The following is a 20,291-nucleotide window of genomic DNA, read 5'->3' on the forward strand; positions in this document are numbered from 1 at the left end:
AGGGATTCCTGGGTCCACCAAGACAGAGAAGTAATCATGGATTTCGTAATTTTGATTGTATCGTTGTAAGCCCCCTTGGACTGTGTCCACTGATTGTCCAGTTGTTTTTGAAGGGGTTGCATTCAGAGACGGCCAAATTGACAAGAGGGATACAGAAGACATCATTCTTAATAGGGACTTGAAGTGGCAAACTGAAAAAGATTTTCTTTTTCGAACCAGTCTGGCCAAGGAAATTAGTTTTTGCTGTCTCTCCCTTGTAGGAGCCACTTTGTTGAGGGATGTGTCCATAACTGCACCCAGAAAGGTCATCTTTTTCAAGGTTGAAAAGCTGACTTGTTGTGGTTGATAGTGAGGCCTACTTTTCCGAACAGCCCTACACAGGCCTCCGTCGCTCTCTGCTCCTGCGACTTGGACTTGGCCTTAATGAGCCAGTCATCTAAATTCGGGAATATCTAATGTTTTGCTTTCTGAGGAATGCTGCACCTGGAGCTAAGCATTTGGTGAAAATTCTGGGGGGGAGATTTCAGGCCAAAAGGAAGAACTTTGAACTGGAAGTGATCTCCGGCTACCACGAATCTGAGAAACTTTCTTTGGGTTGGATCTATAGGAATGTGGAAGTATGCGCCCTGGAGATCGAGAGTGGACATATAGGGCCTGATTCTAACTTTGGAGGACGGTGTTAAACCGTCCCAAAAGTGGCGGATATACCACCTACCGTATTACGAGTCCATTATATCCTATGGAACTCGTAATACGGTAGGTGGTATATCCGCCACTTTTGGGACGGTTTAACACCGTCCTCCAAAGTTAGAATCAGGCCCATAATCTCCTGGATTGAGAAGGGAGAGAATATTGGTTAAAGTAATCATATGGAATGGTTGGTTCTTGAGGTAAGTGTTCAGTTATCCGAGGTCCAAGATGGACGCCAATCCTTCCATTTCTTTTGGACAAGAAAGAAAGGTGAATAATACCCCTTCTTCCTGTCTGAAATAGGAACCTTTTCTAGTTCTCCCTTCTTGTGCATTGTTCGGGCTTCTTTTTTAGAAGATTTAGAAGCCTCCAAGTGCTTTGAAGAGGAGGTCTTGCTGGTGGAATTTACAGAAAGTCCAGTGTATGGCCGAATTGAATCAGGTTTAATACCCATTGGTCCGATGTCATGTTTTGCCAATTGCGTTGCGTTGAAAAACCTTTCCTCCTATCCTTTCATGTGAGGAAAGATGGGTAGTCGGAGTTAGTAAGGAGTCATTGTCTACAGCCTGCATCTTTTATTTGCCATCCTGCCCTGGTTTTTTGCATGGTTCTAGCATAGGTGATTTGCATAAGTTGCTTCTCTGGGTATTGAGGACGAAAGGATTGATAAGCCGAGAAGAAAGTTGGATATCTATATTGCTGGAATTCACTTCTGTATGCTGGATATCCCCATCCTCTGGAACCCCGAAAGGGTTGTTTCTTAAATTGCAGGGTTCCAAGAGACTTGTCAGTGTCCATATCAGTTTTGTATAGTCTGAAGGGCATCATCAATATGTTTCCCAAAAAGGGCTTCTCCCTCCCTCAAAAGGAAAGTCGAGAATTTTGTTCTGTACATCCGGTCTAAACGAAGTTGTACGTAGCCCACCCTGCCTTCTTAGGACGGCGGCTCGAGCCAACTGTCTAAAAGCAGTGGTAGCGATGTCCATCGCACAGTCAATGACTTCAGCTGACGCTTTTCCCCCTCCTGCAGTTTTTTTTAAAATCTGCATTTGATTCCTCTGGAAGCTAGTCCAAGTAACGAGCGATATCTGCCCATAGCTGTCTGTTGTACCTGCCTATCACAGCTAATGAATTTGATGCTCTCACTGTAAAAGAAGACATTGAGGAGAAGCGCTTTCCTAGATTATCAAGTCTTCTTCCCTCTTTGTCAGGTGGTGCAGAAAATGGCACCGAAGGATTCCTAGATCTGCGCTGGGCCACCTGAGTAATAACCGAGTCTGGTATGGGATGTCCGGTAAGTGTCATACAGGCTGGGGCATTTTTCTGGTGCCTTATATTTTTTTATCTGAGGGGGGGCAGGACCACAATAACAGTGGCAGGATTTTTCATAACCTTCAGCCCCATATCCCATATATAGTCGACTACGGTCATTGATATTACACTTTTTTGGTAAGATTCCTTAAAGTCATAAAGAAAGCAGTCCATCTGCTTTGTTTGCATAGGCAGTGCAAATCTTTTTGCGGCCCGCTCCAATAAACTGTGGAACCCCCGATGTCACCTGGTGGAGAGTCCACTGGAACGGGAGAAGGAGAAGATGGTGTAGGTACCTGATAATCATCCCACTCCGTAAAAGCATCCGGCAACTCTCCATCTTTTCTGTCATCATTCAAGGTTGATGGATCTTGTACTGGGACTAAAAGAGGTGTATGCGGGGGCAAGTCTGAAAGAGGTAACCGCATACAAACAGGTATGGAAGGCGGTGGCACTGGTGATCTTGAAGGTATATCTGTCTGCTGGGCAACAGTGGAAATCTCTTCCTTTAATTCGCCAGCATTAACTGTAAATCCGGTATAAGGGATCCAGGCATAGGCATTATTTATTCCTGATATGAGTACTGATCCTGAGGTAACTAAAAAGGCTTGAGGATCATATTGGTTGTCGTTGTCCAAGTCCTGGCACCTTACGTGCACCTCCGAAGGGCTGTGGGCAACATCAAATGGCCCTTCCTCCTCCGAATCATCCTCTTCCAATAGATGCATTGAAATTAATTGTGACACCTTACTTGGAGAAGTGTGTGATGGTGACAAAAATTTTGATTGTCGCTGTTTTTTACTAGACTACGTCGTCAACGGGGCCGTCAATGGTATCGTCGATGATGATGTTGTCAATGGTGTTAACTGTAACAGTGGACCGACCACAGTCGACGAGGTGGTTATCGATGGTAAAGCTGCAGTCGTCGACGATGGTGTCAACATCGCCTTCGTCGATGGAGACGAAGATATGGTTATCTTCAACATCAATGACATGACGGAAGGGGTCATTGAGGAACTGCATGCCGTATAAATTGTTGCAGTTGTAGAGGTGTATTGCTACATGCACTACGTGCAAGGTGAACAGTGGTGCAGGGTAAGGGCAATGAAATATACTATATGGACCATTGGCCTCATCTTCCATTTTGCATTGGCTCACAACTCCATTTTGTCGAACCTGGTTCTGTGCGTAAAGCACTGTTCGTGTTTTTCCACAAGCTTCTGCAAGCTGCAGGGTGGGGTATTTTTCTGCTCAACTTCGCTCCATCTGCCTGATACGAAGGGAGCTATTTACATTCCACGAGCTATCAGTTAGGACAATAGGGGGATGTGCCTGTACTCAAGGAGGAATGCAAGCTTCACCTTGGAGCCCTCTTCTGGGAACCTGGCCCATTCCGAGGAGACGTCTCGAAGGGTGAACAAGGTACCGCTGATTGCACAATTTGTAAAAGAGGGGGTCTTTTTCTAGAAAAGACTCCTGGGTGTTAGTAAATACTATAAAGGTCAGGAGCCTTGATGGACTGGCTGAGGAACTCTCTTCTGGGTTGGACGCAACGCCAGGAGGACTGATTGTCCCGAAGGAGACTCCCTGTGCCAGTCGATTTGGGTTCCCCAGCTTTGTGTGCGGCGGAGGGATGCAGAATCTCTTTTCGGTGAAGCCTTTCAATTTATAAGCATTGAAGCATATTGTGTGTGCGTGTGTAATATGCACTTATTCTTGCAGTTATTTTCGTGATATCACAGAGTGTTTATATTCTCACAGTTTTTCTCATGTTATTTTTCATGATATATTAGTGTGGTCAGTTTTGCTATATGAGAACTTGCCCCATAAATAAACTTGATTATTCTACTTACTAAGGTGTGTAAGAGTGATTGTTTCACATTGTGCTCTAAACTATCCTGAAGTGCATAGTTCTGTCATTCTGAAGGGTGAAGCAACACAAGAGGTTGTCGACGTCGCTGTAGACAATTTTCTCAATGAGGGCGTAGTCGACAATGTTGTTGTCAGCATTTTTCCAGAAGGCTTCTTGAAGGAATGCCGAATCGTAGGAGGTGGTGGAGGAGGTTCAGAAGAAACCATTTTATGACATTCTGATGAGGGAGACCACTTTTTTGGGAGGATGTAGACTTCCTGCGAGGAGAACTAGAAGGACTGTGAGCCTTATAAGACCCTTGAGTAGTCTCTTTTAAAGTTTTCTTGGGCTGTTCCTCTGTACAGCAAGCGTGAGGTGATCTGCCTCTGTTTTGAGTCTTTCTAGAGAATGCAGACAACTCCTCACTGTCAGAACCAGAAATAGGAGTTTTCCTTGTTATTAATTTCTGGAGCCAAATGAGCAGCCTGCCCTCCATGTCGTTAGGAGTTTTGTTTGAGAATGTTCTGCATATCTTACAATCCTTCACTGAATGGTCTGGATGGAGGCAATATATGCAGTCGTTGTGAGGATCTTTAAATTGAAGCCTCTACAGGTCTTGCAGGCTCTGAAGAGACAATTTTTCTCTTTGCCAGATATGGTGATTGAAGCAAAAAATCTGATATTCTCTAAATCAGAAAAAAGATGTGAGAGTTTTTAACTGGTAGAAGTAATATTCTGAGGAAAAAAGATACCAGAAATGAATCTTGAAAGGTGTGACTGAGCAGAGCTCAGTGGAGACTCCCTAGCATGACGTGTGGTAGAAAATCAGAGGGACTGGAGCTTCTCACAGGAGTGTTCTAGAAGGCAGGGCAGCCTGACTGGCTGAAACCTAGGTTTGATCTCTTTTTTAAATTGACAAGGAAAGACTATTAAAGTAGGAGGCCTTTGGCCTTCATGCACTATAGTTATCATTGCATTGCTATTATAAGGTACCGGGGGACTCCCATCTCAACGGCGGGGAATGATTCAAGCATGTGAATCTATGAAAGTTCCAATACTGGAGTAATCTTTTTTCACCACAGGAGAAACACATTTTAAAGGCTCAATAATTGTTATCCTAGATAGCAACAAATCTATTTGTACTTCTAGGGTGGAAACTAACTGTGGGACTAAGGTCTTGCAGGCTGCCCCTCTCAAGGATGCTCAGAATGCTCAGAATACCTCACAAAACTTTGAATGTAAGAATGTGTGAATTTCTCCATAATGACAGAACTCTTCTGCATTTGTAAGTGCATCTTAGTAGTGTAAAACGCCACGTGTCCTGATTCTGTGAATTAGGATTTCCATTTTCTATTTATAATGTGCTTTTTGTGAGCAACTGATTTGATGTTTGCATCAGGCTCATTTATGGACTCATGCTATTCTAAAGTACATATTGCTATTTAATAATGAATACCAATGTTCACTGTGTTTGTATGTACAGATTTTGAAAAAGCAACCTATATTGTAATGACTTAATTATCTAAAAGTATGTATTTGTAGTTAAAGCTTACCCATGCATCCTTCTCCATCAGGCCTGCGAGTCATTCCAGGTGGGCATATGCACATGAATGTACCTATGAGATTCTTGCAGAGCATCCCCCTTGAATCACAGTCATGAAGCCCCTCTGAGCATTCGTCAAGGTCTACAAAACATAATAAGGATAGTTTCCACACTTATACCATGTAGTTTAGGTTTGATTAAATATGAGTTTTTTGTTAGTCATGCCACATTGTGAACATTATGACATTTTTACTTCAGTTACACATTCCTTGCCACTTCTTGTGTTTAGTTCAGTTTTTCAGGTTTACATCTCTTAGGAATAAATGTATTGCATGGGTTCACTAGGCAAGCACATCTTAAACAAAGGATAAAATACAATGGCAAAGGAACACAGTTAAAACATGCTTTACTCTAAAGATGACAAGTTTACCTTTGCACATTTTTCCGTCCTCTCTCAGTACATATCCAGCAGGACATGTGCATTCATAAGCACCATAAGTGTTAATACACCGAAATGCACAAAGCAAGGGGTTCTGAGCACACTCATTGATATCTGTTGAGAGGAAAGACATCATCAATGTTACCAGTAAAAAAATTCGTTGTCTAACCCAAACACATTCATGACATGCCCCTGTCCTTACATAATATTTTATGGTGCTAATCTTGTAACTATGATAAACATCTTCCATATAAACATAATTTACAAGTTGAATGTGCACATTTGTTTATTGGATCTACATGTTTCCAGTACACTGATGGGAAATCGTACTAGATACATGAACAAACATGTTAACTCAAATAGCCCTTGTTCTCTCAATTAGCTCCTTTGCACAAATCAAAGGCTCAGTGATACTCTGCATCTTAGAGCACTCTGCCTCTCAAATTTGGGAAACAAAATAATCACTGAGGTGTAGACATGTGAACAAAATGCAACCACACTGACCAACCCATGAACAAAACACGACCACACCAAACACAAAAAAACACATAAACACTATATTAGAGGTTTATAAAATCAAGTGCAGTGGGGAAAAGGTACTGGAAAAAGAAAATATCCAGAACTATGACAAACAAACACACATACTGAAATGCTCCTCCTATTTTAGGAGTAGACTAATAAACCCTTGACAGAAGAATTACTCCCAGTCTTCCTTCAAGTAAAATTATACTCTTTGACTGTGAAGAAACATCATTTGATGCTTCGGAGCTCAGCAATTTCAGGCTTATCCCTAATATATGACTTGTTTTCAAAGTAATTCAGTAAGCAATCTTTATACAACTCTATGAATCCCTGGAAAATAACTCTGCCCTGCCTCCTATTGAAGTTGGAGGTTAGACCAAATCATGCAGTGGATTGATCAGGAAGAAAATGCTAAAGATAGAACAAACAAACCATAAACAATCTTTCTTTCTAATTAACCATGAGCCACAAGGTCCTCTTCAAGAGTCTAGTCACAGTTGTCTGGGCTACTTCCGCTCTTCATCATGCATGTTATGCACTGATGATAAACTGTATTTCTATTGGTCACGGCAGAAGAAGGTATAATTGACCCCTTGGTTGACTGATGAAGCCAGATCCAAGGATCTTTTATTGTTGCCTGCAAAACTCACAATGACAATTCCTCTCAGCAATTCTAGAACCTATTTGGATTTGTAGTGGTATCCAGCAAAATAAAATGGATTCCAAAATAGTAAATTATTATTACATTATTTACCCTCCTAAATGCACTGCTCAGATCAAAAGGGACTGTAACTAACCTTTGCTTTGAAGTGTATACCACTGAGAAGAGCAGTGTCATTATCTCCAACTTCGACTACTGCAGGAACTCTATTATGCTGTGCATTATTGGCCAGATAATCAACAGACTCTAAAAACCAATGCCAAATTACGGAGATGGGAAAATAACTGTACTAGCTTATGATGCAGGCAGAATCTTCAAAACTTACTGCTGTCCTGTGAGTTCTATAACACAAAGGAGGCACTAGCAATAGAATGTTTATGCAAAATAGATATTTGGCAGAAGGAATAGTCAGTATGTCACTTGTTTTCCTTAATCTGAATATTTTCTAAGCATTTACTCATGCATTGTGTGCCTCATTGTAAACATTTTGCTGCAATGCTGTCATGATGATTGCTGTAAGTGTATGAGCTCAGGAAAGAATATTCGAGGAATTCCATGAACAGGGTCATTGGTGATGCCATCCATTAAAGTGGGATGTTTAAAGCCTAACAGAAAAGCTCCTTTGGGTGGTGTAAGTTGAGAGTTTGGAGTTCTGAGTAATGGAATGAGCTGAGAAAGAGGAAAGGAATAGGAATTAAGCATGAAGAGCAGTTCCATGCGGTGGTGTCAGTTGAAAGCTGAGTGGTCACAGAAACAGAATGGCTTGAGAGAGAAGCAGTGAATAGGAACTGACCCTGAAGACTGGAAGAAACTGTGGCTGTTTCTCCCTTAAAGCTACAGTAAAGCTACCGTAAAGGCACCCCAAAGCTTCCCCTTGCTAGTCATGGGGAAATTCTCAGCTGCCTGAAAAAACCTATCCCAGATTCAGGTAACCATCACCTCCAACAATGATGTGGTGTAAGGGGAGAAATAACCCTCTTATCATAAAATACGGGTGGACATCAGGAACCTTATTTAAGCAACACTGTTAAATGGTAAAACCATGTTGAACAATAGGTGCTGAATAACAATCTGCACAAGGAAATACACATATGAAGTGTCTGATGCTTGAACAGTAATTTTGGGGCTAGTAGTATACTTAGGCTGGTGGTGTGTTGATAACAGAATATTTTAGTCTGCTGTTACAAAGAAAGTAAAAAGTGTAGGGACATAAGAATAAAACATATATTTTTATCAAATCAAGTCCAGATAACAACATTAGATACAGGGCACATCATTGAAACTTGCAGTAGTCATAGAACAGTAAGTAACCACTCAGGATGACATATGTTTTTTTCTTCAAGTTTGTTTGAGACACAACGTCAATAAATGGTACAAAAGTGTAAAAGTGCAAACCCCTCCTATGTTGTCTGAATTAGTGCTAAGATAAAAGTGTGTGTATATTTGGAACTCCCACTTTCTTAATATGTGTGGTTCACTGTATCTATTACCATAAAGTGCACACTGAGAAGACAGTTTTTTAAGGGACGGACACAAGATGCTACAATACATTTGCATTCACGAGGAACTCTTAACTTGGGAAATGGAACAGGGATTGAGCTCGGTTTGGAAAAGGAGCTACAGAGTACATGCCAGAATTTGGCATTGCTGGTGAACTGTGTCTTGGGACTTTGCCATTTCTCTGAAGCAAAGTTCTTTTAAACAAGAGTACTGTAAAAGGGTTCTGAAGAACGTGAATATATTAGGCTACTGCTTCCCATTATGAGCCTGAGCATGTTGAAATGTCGAATGATGAAGAGGAATACAATGTTCTTAGATAGGCAGATAACCTTGCCCAGTTCTTTTAGAAGGGCAAAAAATCCTTGGCTTGACGTTCCCTTCTCTGCTCAGTGAGATGTTCTTCGTGTGTTCTCCTGGGTGACTGGGTTTAGGAATAATTTTGTCTTTCATTCCTTGACGCTGGCAGATATTTTCAGAAGTACAGCATACAATGTCAGCACTGTAAGCACATTGACTGTGGGGCTTTCCTAGAGGCTTGAAAACCCGACTTTTGTGGGTTACAAAAGTGGTGAACATATTTACTTTTGAAATCATTCATTGATTGTATGATCTTTTATATAATATTATTGTTTGTATCTACACAGACTTTTCTTCAGAGTGATATCCATATTTCATGGATGACACACACCTTTTAGTAGGGTATGAGAATGGCAGTAACATGTTGACCTGAGTTTCATGACTTGGTTGAAGTAATAGCACCATAATGTTTTTGAATACACTCCTTGGGAAGACTTAATAAAATAGGTTTTACTCCACCAAGAGGTATTTTTAATCTTTACACTGTTCACACCACACTCTGCTATGCTAACCCAAACATGATAGCTCACATAGGGTTTGTGAATAATCAGTAGGAGCTCCTCCCTGAGCCATTGGGTAGGGGGAATAAGGAGAACCTTATGATGAAGCATGCCACCTTAGGGGCGGGAGAGGGTTCTTGTCTTTTAAAAAAAAAATAGTTGCAGATCAGGTGGCATAGGTTTGTGACTGAACAACTGTGATTGGTTCCCCCTTGATTGGATGTATTCATTGTTTCTTTTGAAAAGTTTGTCTTGATCTAAGGTTTACATTGGGAATTGTTAAGTATTTCTTGGAAATAGGTCCTCATCTAGGTCCTTATTGAGACACTTGTGGTAGTGGTTAAATGAGTGTACAGTAATTGTGCATGTTTTTTTCACTTGTGCCAAATTCAACCCAACATCAGACCTTGCTGGGGTTCTGCATTTTATTTTACCACCAGCTGTTTGCTGGTGTCAAAACAAAGCAAAACACATCCAAAACCAAAATAGGCACACATACCGGTAGTGCCAGTTATTTCCCACTTTTTGCCCACAATGCTAAACTAGGAGCTAACTCACAATGCCAAAGTAGCACTATAGGTAATTACACCATACACATTTAGTACCCAATTTAGCAATATGTTTTACATGACAGATTTTAGTATATTTATTAAAAGGTTTTTCCTCAAGCTCCATGTGACCCTGCAACAAGATCACTGCTTATGACCAATTAATGACTCCAAGCCTGGGTATTCAAAAAGATACTCATGCAGCAATAAGGTGAGCTTGCTGCTCAAAGTGGCAAAGTCCTGGACCAGAATTGTCCTAGCACCAAGCCAGAGCCCATCTCTGTTTGCTGATCAACACTCCAAGCAAGCAGTAACTATTTGAGGGTCTTGATTAAACTTCTAATGAATTCAGATTGGTATAATATTTGGGCTGTTATAATCATCACATGCACTTGATCAGAGTGGCTGTATGCCTAATGAAATGCTCTTCTCTTTATGTGCGGATGTTGGTTACTTCATCAGGCAACCTCTTGATGTAACTTGATTGACTCTGCAGATAGGGTGGGAAAACCCTGTAGACCAGCTCCAGAAATAAGCACAGACATTCCTGGGTAACTACTAAAGTATTCCTAGGACTAATGGGAAACATTTGCCCTAAATACTTTGGTTGGTAGTTACACAGATGATGCAGTAATACATGAGGAAACATCCCTGATTGGTGCAGGATTCAAGCCGGAAATGTAGATGATCTCTCTGTACCCGAGACAGATGTACTGGTAAGTTGTTGGAGTCATGTTTCCCAAACTATAAATCCTAACGTATTGATCTTACATAGTGTACAGAAAAAAAGGAGCTTATGAAATATGGCAGAGTTGTACTTGTATTTTTCTTATGGTGCTCAGAAGACTCGAAATGTGCTACTGGTTGTCCTTTGGAAATTGTTGCAGATGGTCACTTTTTCTGGCTGACATAAGACCATGAAGATATTTGCTCCTATTCTCAAAGTCTTTTGATGCTTCTTCTGACTCAATGGCCCCACACTAAGCTGTCAGGAATGCACCAATGGTAGCGTCTATTTGGTGCTTGCAAGCCTTACAGAGCATACACCTAGCATTTGCATAAGAAGCCACAAGCAGAATTAACAGAAAATGTACAAAAAAGGGAATACCCTGAGTAAAACTCAGCATTGTTCTAAATCCCTGAACTGCAAAAACACAATTTACATAATAGGTGACATCTTAATTACCATTGAAAATGTTTGCATTACTCATGAAACCAAGGCTGGCAGTATCAGTTCCGATTTTTTGTACAATATGATTAATCAACACGGATTGTATGTCAAAATAAGAAGGAAAAATATTGGAAGGCCTAAATATCAAGAAACGAAATATCTTAGAGGTAAGTTATGTAAGTATGCATTGATATAACTTAATTCCACATCTTCGTACCTTGAAGATATATGCATTGCTAATGTACACACATGTGAAGAAGACTATAGTAAACTTATACTTTCCCATACCTACTTACAGTCTCAATATTTTGTTCTTGATATTTAGGCCTTGATGTTTTGGACCCTAAATATTTTTTCCTTGATATTCTGGTAAAGAAAAAACCTGCCATATGCCCCTTCCATCTCTCCCAGGCCTAAAACTCAGATGAAGCTGATAGGCTCACATCAAACTTGTTCTTTGGATTCATTGTTACCTTCTGTTAAGTCAACCATCAGTAAAATGAGATAAAAAAAACCTTTTAAAATTCCAGAAGTATCTGAAAAATATCCCATTCCAACAGATTTAATGAGGGACCCTGCTTCAGATTACACCCAGTTGTACTCATTCTCCCACTCACTCACTTCTCTGGCTTCACAAAACTGAATTAGAGGCTCACTACAGACAGTGGTTTTGCCTCAAAGACATCCATAGAAAATCGATCTGAGGTAAATCTAATGGTCCATGCAGAAAGGTTTTGCATCTAAAATCCTGATGTAATGTATTCTGGTAGCAGAAAATAAAAGCAGCCTTTCAAAGAACACAGAATCATTTCTGAAGAAATGTATGTACCAAAAGGAATACCCAATGAAAGATTACTTTTTGTTGAGTCAAAGGACATGGAGGTGGAAGAAGGAGCCTCATAAAAAATGATGACTCACCAGGGATACAGAGTAACTAATAGTTAGTTCAAACTTCCTTTGGTGAAAATGATCCGCAGGAAGTTTCTTTGCCTGTAAATTATATTTTTCCCTACACAGTCAATATAGACACTATTTCCTGCACTATCACAAGTAGCTGCAAAAACTGACTAAAATGGAGCTAATTGGACAAAGAGACTACATAGAGGTAAGCATGGCTTAAAGAAACCTGTAGAATACACACTTTAACTTCACTTATGCAAAAACATCCATATCACTGTATTTCACATCTGGTACAAGTGTAAGGCATGCCGAAAACCATATAAAAAAATCACTTTACTGCCTAAGGGAGGCTTACTAAACATAGATTTCTGAGGCTATTTCTAAAAAACAAAAGTAACTAATGTATTCCTAGTTAAATGTTAAAATATGGGTACACATGCAAGTACCTTTAGATGGATCTGGTAGAGCACAGCAAAAATGCCCATGTCAGGGCGCACTAAGGAATCTGCTTTAACCCCTTCTGTGCCCAGGACGTAATGGTTACGTCCTGAGGCACAGTGCTCGTGTGCCCAGGACGTCACCATTGCATCCTGGGCACAGCGCCCAGAGGGAGCACTAGCGCTCCCTCTGTTGGGTTCCCCCCATCCCACCCCAAGGCAGGGATGGAAAGGGAAGCCCTTCCCCTTCCACCCCGACCCCCCACCCCCGCTGTGACCTTAGCGCGCAATCGCGCGCTTATTGTCACAAGGCCTCCTCCCATGGCGCTGGAAACTCAGCTTCCAGCACGATCGGAAGAGAAATGCTTTGCATTTCTCTTCCGATCACGTGGAGGAGGCCCGGAGAGGCTTCAAAGGGAAGGAAATGCATTTCCTTCCCTTTGAAGTCTCTCTTGGCGTTTTAGCAGCCGGATTGCAAGCAATCCGGCTGCTAAAACGCCCACTAGACACCAGGGATTTTGTTGTTGTTGTTGAAATTGGCATAAGGGAGCGACCCCTTGGGCAAGGGTCGCTCCCAGGGGGGGCATTTTTTTGTAAAGGCCTATAATTAGGGGCGGGGGGCAGAAACCTCTAGGCACCAGGGAGCATTTGTTTTTTGTTTTCTTTTGTATTTTTGAGGTGGGGAGCGACCACTTAGGCAAGGGTCACTCCCCTAGGGGGCAAATTATATTTAGGCCATTTCTGCCCCATTCGCCTATTTTTATGAGGCCAATCTGCCCCCAAAGGGGACAGAAACCACTAGACACCAGGGAGTTTTTTATTTTTTCCGCGATTTTCATGCAAGGGGAGCAACCTATAGGGCAAGGGTCGCTCCCGGGAGGGTGGGTTTAAAGGCCTTTTCTGCCCCCGGGGGGGGAGGGGCAGAAACCTCTGGGCACCAGGGAGCATGGTTTTTGTTTTTTTTGTTTTCATTTGTATTTTTGAGGTGGGGAGCGACCCCTTAGGCAAGCGTCGCTCCCCTAGGGGGCAAATTATATTTAGGCCATTTCTGCCCCCCTTGGGGGCAGATTGGCCTATTTTTATGGGGCCAATCTGCCCCCAAGGGGGGACAGAAACCACTAGATACCAGGGAGGTTTTTTTTCAGCGAATTTCACACAAGGGGAGCGACCCCTTAGGCAAGGGTTGTTTCCCTGGGGGGCAAATTCATTTTAGGCCATTTCTGCCCCCCTGGGGGGCAGATCAGCCTTTTTTAAGTAGGCCGATCTACCCCCAAGGTGGGCAGAAACCACTAGGCACCGGGGATTTTTTGTTTTTTACAGATGGGGAGCGACCCCTTAGGCAAGGGTCGCTCCCCTGGAGGGGCAAATTGTATTTAGGCCATTTCTGCCCCGGACGATTTTAGGTCAATCTGCCCCCAAGGGGGGCAGAAACCACTAGGTACCGGAGATTTATTTTTTGCGCCAATGTCACGCAAGGGGAGCGATCCCGTAGGCAAGGGTCGCTCCCCGGGGGGTTGGGGAGGGGTGGAGGGCAAATTTATTTGAGGCCATTTCTGCCACCCCTGGGGACAGATCGGCCTATTGTTATTAGGCCGATCTGCCCCGGGGGGGGGGGGGGGCAGAAACCTCTAGGCGGCAGGCCAAATTTTTTTTGTTTTTTGTTTTTTTAGAGATTTGGGAGCGACCCATTAGGCAAGGGTTGCTCCCCTGGGGGCCAAATTGTATTTAGACCATTTCTGCCCCCCTTGGAGGCAAATCGGCCGATGTTAGATCAATCTGCCCCCAAGGGGGGCAGAAACAACTAGGCACCGGGGATCTTTTTTTTTTGCCCCAATGTCACGCAGGGGGAGTGACCCCATAGGCAAGGGTCGCTCCCCGGGGGGGAGGGCAAATTTATTTTAGGCCATTTCTGCCCCCCCGGGGCCGGTGAGCTAGAGGCCAAAATCTACAGGTAGGCACTTTGCAAAATACACCTCTGTTTTCTGTGAAAAAATGTGATGTGTCCACGTTGTGTTTTGGGCCATTTCATTTCATGGGCGCTAGGCCTACCCACACAAGTGAGGTACCATTTTTATCGGGAGACTTGGGGGAACACTGGGTGGAAGGAAATTTGTGGCTCCTCTCATATTCCAGAACTTTCTGTCACCGAAATGTGAGGAAAATTTGTTTTTTTAGCCACATTTTGAGGTTTGCAAAGGATTTTGGGTAACAGAACCTGGTCAGAGCACCACAAGTCACCCCATCTTGGATTCCCCTAGGTCTCTAGTTTTCACAAATGCACAGGTTTGGTAGGTTTCCCTAGGTGCTGGCCGAGCTAAAGGCCAGAATCTACAGGTAGGCACTTTGCAAAAAACACCTCTGTTTCCTGTCAAAGAATGGCATGTGTCCACGTTGTGTTTTGGGGCATTTCCTGTCGCGGGCGCTAGGCCTACCCACACAAGTGAGGTATCATTTTTATCAGGAGACTTGGGGGAACGCTGGGTGGAAGGAAATTTGTGGCTCCTCTCAGATTCCAGAACTTTCTGTCACCAAAATGTGAGGCAAACTTGTTTTTTTAGCCACATTTTGAGGTTTGCAAAGGATTCTGGGTAACAGAACCTGGTCAGAGCCCCACAAGTCACCCCATCTTGGATTCCCCTAGGTCTCTAGTTTTAAAAAATGCACAGGTTTGGTAGGTTTCCCTAGGTGCTGGCTGAGCTAGAGGCCAGAATCTACAGGTAGGCACTTTGCAAAAAACACCTCTGTTTTCTGTCAAAGAATGGGATGTGTCCACGTTGTGTTTTGGGGCATTTCCTGTCACGGGCGGTAGGCCTACCCACACAAGTGAGGTGTCATTTTTATCAGGATACTTGGGGGAACGCTGGGTGGAAGGAAATTTGTGGCTCCTCTCAGATTCCAGAACTTTCTGTCACCAAAATGTGAGGCAAACTTGTTTTTTTAGCCACATTTTGAGGTTTGAAAAGGATTCTGGATAACAGAACCTGGTCAGAGCCCCACAAGTCACCCCATCTTGGATTCCCCTAGGTCTCTAGTTTTAAAAAATGCACAGGTTTGGTAGGTTTCCCTAGGTGCCGGCTGAGCTAGAGGCCAAAATCTACAGGTAGGCACTTGGCAAAAAACACCTCTGTTTTCTGTCAAAAAATTGGATGTGTCCACGTTTTGTTTTGGGGCATATCCTGTCGCGGGCACTAGGCCTACCCACACAAGTGAGGTATCATTTTTATCGGGAGACTTGGGGGAACGCTGGATGGAAGGAAATTTGTGGCTCCTTTCAGATTCCAGAACTTTCTGTCACCAAAATGTGAGGAAAATGTGTTTTTTAGCCAAATTATGAGGTTTGCAAAGGATTCTGGGAAACAGAACCTGGTCAGAGCCCCACAGGTCACCCCATCTTGGATTCCCCTATGTGTCTAGTTTTCAAAAATGCATTGGTTTGCTAGTTTTCCCCAGGTGCCGGCTGAGCTAGAGGCCAAAATCCACAGGTAGGCACTTTGCAAAAAACACCTCTGATTTCTGTCAAAAAAATTGGATGTGTCCACGTTGTGTTTTGAGCCATTTCCTTTCATGGGCCCTAGGCCAACCCACACAAGTGAGATACCATTTTTATCGGGAGACTTAGGGGAACACAGAATAGCAAAACAAGTGTTATTGCCCCTTGCCTTTCTCTCCATTTTTTCCTTCCAAATGTAAGTCAGTGTGTAAAAAAGACATCCATTTGAGAAATGCCCTGTAATTCACATGCTAGTATGGGCACCCCGGAATTCAGAGATGTGCAAATAACCACTGCTTCTCAACACCTTATCTTGTGGCCATTTTGGAAATACAAAGGTTTTCTTAATACCTATTTTTCACTTTTTATATTTCAGCAAATGAATTGCTGTATATCCGGTATAGAATAAAAACCCATTGCAAGGTGCATCTCATTTATTGGCTCTGGGTACCTAGAGTTCTTGATGAACCTACAAGCCCTATATATCCCCACAACCAGAAGAGTCCAGCTGACATAACAGTATATTGCTTTAAAAAATCTGACATCGCAGGAAAAAGTTACCTGTAAAACGTGGAGAGAAATTGCTGTTTTTTCACCTCAATTTCAATATTGTTTTAGTTTCAGCTGTTATTTTCTGTAGGAAACACTTGTAGGATGTACACAAATAACCCCTTGATGAATTCAGACTTTTATCTACTTTTCAGAAATGTTTAGATTTCTGGGATCCAGCATTGGTTTCTCACCCATTTTGGTCACTAACTGGAAGGAGGATGGAAGCACAAAAAATAGTAAAAATGGGGTATGTCCCAGTAAAATGTCAAGATTGTATTGAAAAATTGGGTTTTCCAATTCAAGTCTGTCTGTTCCTGAAAGCTGGGAAGATGGTGATCTTGCCACCGCAAACCATTTGTTGATACAATTTTCAGGGGAAAAAACACGAGCTGCATTCTGCAGCCCTTTTTTCAATTTTTTTTGAAAAAAACAAAAGTTTCACTGTATTTTGGCTAATTTCTTGGTCTCCTTCAGGGGAACCCACAAAGTCTTGGTACCTCTAGAATCCATAGGATGTTGGAAAAGAAGAACGCAGATTTGGCGTTGGTAGCTTATGTGAACAAAAAGTTATGAGGGCTTAAGCGCGAACTGCCCCAAATAGCCAAAGAAAGGCTCGGCACACAAGGGGGAAAAGGCCTGGCAGCGAAGGGGTTATAATCTGCTACGGATGGTAGCTGGCTTTAGTAATACTTACATAAGCCATTGTATATATATATATATACATATATATATACATATATATATATGGCTGGTGGCAGAACATTATGAGGGGAAGAAGCTGTGTTTTCCTACAAATGTGGAGATGGGAAACGATAAAACACTTACAGGTAGGGAAGTGGTTACAAAAACTAAAGAAGTCACCACCGTGCAAGGTCCGAAATACCGTGATCTATTTAAACATTATTAATAGGAAACGCCAACTCAGATGCAGTAAAAATATTAATTCAATGTATTTGTTTTGATTTTCAATGAACACACAAGTTACCTATGGGATTTCTATTGGCGGGAAGAACGTGTATGTTACCTAGAGAACTCCAAAGTATGGGGCTAAGGCTGAAAAGCAGCAGCTCCCATTTGGTTTTTACTAGTATGTGGGCAAACCAGAAAACTGGCTACAAAGGAGTGTAATGTTAAAATCATACAGTGAGTTTTGATGTGTTAGACACAGGGCCTAAATAATGTCGGGTCCTGAGTAGGGGATTAGTTCGTCTAAATCAAGGCAATCTGCTGGCCAAACTACCTGAAGACTAAGGGGGTTATTACAACTTTGGAGGAGGTGTTAATCCGTCCCAAAAGTGACGGTAAAGTGACGGATATACCACCAGCCGTATTACGAGTCCATTATATCCTATGGAATTCGTAATACGGCTGGTGGTATATCCGTCACTTTACCGTCACTTTTGGGACGGATTAACACCTCCTCCAAAGTTGTAATAACCCCCTAAGTGTTAAAAAATACAAAATAGATGTCATTATAATTGTCAAGGACTGCACCTATGAAAGTGGAGAGTCCATCTTATTTCAGATAATCCATTATTCCCTGGATGGAGAAGATTCTGCTCATTGTCACTATACTGGAGGCAATGTGCATGGATGTGGAAAGGTGGATGGTCCATTTTTTAAATAGGTGCTGCAATATACAGAGCCTTGTAAGACTTTATAACTGAAGACGAAAGAGGACAGAGAGACCCTTTGACAGCATCACTAGAAAAAAGAAGCTACACCAATTTAGGGTGTGATCGTGCAAGTTTATTTTGGCAAGTCTACTTAGCGGTAACTCACAATCAACAGAGACAAATGTTACCCACAAACCCAACAGAAAAGGGGACTGTTGATTTCAGATGCTGCATGCAGGTAATCCATGACTTACACCAGGATTGCCTCTAGTCTTTTGTGAGGGTGGAGTTAATGAATCAATTAATCACTCAGGTTTAATGCAAAATTGCAATTACTAATATTAAAACGTGATAAAATTAACATATAAATGTATTATATGTTCGGGAAAAGCACTGTTCATGAAAAGATCTGCTCTCCGGTGAAAAAAAAGAGAAGATCCAAGGACCAATAAAATGCCTAAGATGGAGACGGGTGGTGACTGCATCAGGTACTTTAACGTGCTGCCAAAAAAGACCATAACTATGCTTGGAACTAAGGGACTACTTAAGCCTGGTATAAAGGAGGGGAGGACAATCGAATTTGTCTAGGAAATAGGCTATTTCAACAGCTAATTATCTGCCATTTGGCCAAGCACATATGTGGCTAGAAAATACCGATTTGCTGCTGTGCTAGTAATAAAAGCCAATTAGAACCGTCCCAGCAGCCATCTCCTTTAGGGAACACCTTTCAATGCAGGGGTTGCAAGGTGGTGGAACAGAATAGTGGGGCATATAGAATCTAGCAGAAATATGTCTCTTCTCACTAGAATTCAACAAAAAAAGGAGGATAACATTTAGAATGCGTAGATAAAAAAGAGATATGCTATTCGACTATTGCTGATTCATTAAAAACTAGATACATGAAGAAAGTACGTCACTGCTAAATGCATGGTTTTACCATTCTATGTCCAGTCTGGGTATTTTTGCGTCATGAAAATTCACATAGAATAGGCAAAAATAATGGTGTGTCTGAATTATCATAACGTAACGTGAAACTTGGGAAACGCAAGTGGGGAAGGAAACAAAAATAGAAGCCAAATTATAACATACCTTCACAGTTCATCATAGGACCTGGTTCAAAGCCTTCATAGCAGTTACATTCGAATGCACCAATGACATTTGTGCATGTGCCATTTCCACATGGCTCACCAATGGAACACTCATCAGTATCTATAAACAATCAGCATAAAGAAGATGACCGAGACTTTTTTAAAACATGAGATTATTGTTACACACTGGTGCAGTTGTCCGCTTATATGTAAAACCCAAAAACCTACCAACCTCAAATTCTATCGTAATATGCCTCTATAAAACCAAGCAAACAAGTGGTCACTTTATACTATTGTGTCCCCAACCTAGCATGATTTACATTCATGCACTTTTCTTAAGGCCAGTCTTAAAGCCTTTATCTCACTGGCTTATCCCGACTACCTGCCCCAGATATAGATATATGTATATATATATATATATATATATGTATATAGAGGGAGAGAGAGCTTAGGCCCATATTTATACTTTTTTAGCACCGCAAAAACAGGCGCAAACTTGTATTTTTTATGTCTGCGCCCCATTTGCGTCAAAAAATTACGCAAATGCGATGCTAAAACAGTATAAATATGGGCCTTAGTCAGCAGTCAATTATTAACATTTAAATGTTCTTTAGTTAGACTTGATTAACTGCCTATTCTCAAACCTAATTTAAGAATGTACCCACATCGGTGCATTATCAATAAAATCTATTAGTGCTACAGCTATGGTATCTATCTGTAATCCAAAGGCTACCTGCATGTCCATCCATCCATCCATCCATTCAAACCCAAACTCCACCTATGCTGTCATGACAGACAGTTCAGACTCATCAGTCGTTCTGGTCATCCATTTAATCATCAACTACATTAAAATTTCACCATTTAGACCACCTCTCTATCCTCTCACTAAAATCCATTGCATTTCTGAGTTTCTTTACAGTGTTCAGCTGAAACGTATATCTGTGGACATCAGCTTCAGTTACCAATTCATTGGCACCAAACTAAACAATGAACTATCCTTGTAAACCATTCACTCAAACATGTCCATTATGCCTAAGCCATCTCAATTTACCATATGTATATTCACCAAGATACTCTTCCAGTTCAGCTTTGCTTATTTCCAATTTAATCCTGA

At 41.8% G+C, this 20,291-nt stretch overlaps 1 protein-coding gene across 1 annotated transcript in view; it reads right to left on the bottom strand.

The window, feature by feature from the left end:
* The window catches only part of FBN2 (fibrillin 2), a 1,006,102-nt gene that overhangs the window by 54,851 nt on the left and 930,960 nt on the right, over positions 1-20,291 (bottom strand). The window contains exons 53-55 of the mRNA XM_069227289.1: positions 19,179-19,298; positions 5,827-5,949; positions 5,407-5,538 (exon numbers count right to left, since the gene is read on the bottom strand). Of these exons, the coding sequence (XP_069083390.1) occupies positions 5,407-5,538; positions 5,827-5,949; positions 19,179-19,298 (375 nt within the window). The remainder of the gene's footprint in view (positions 1-5,406; positions 5,539-5,826; positions 5,950-19,178; positions 19,299-20,291) is intronic.

Source organism: Pleurodeles waltl, chromosome 1_1 (assembly GCF_031143425.1).
Source record: "Pleurodeles waltl isolate 20211129_DDA chromosome 1_1, aPleWal1.hap1.20221129, whole genome shotgun sequence".
Taxonomy (NCBI): domain Eukaryota; kingdom Metazoa; phylum Chordata; class Amphibia; order Caudata; family Salamandridae; genus Pleurodeles; species Pleurodeles waltl.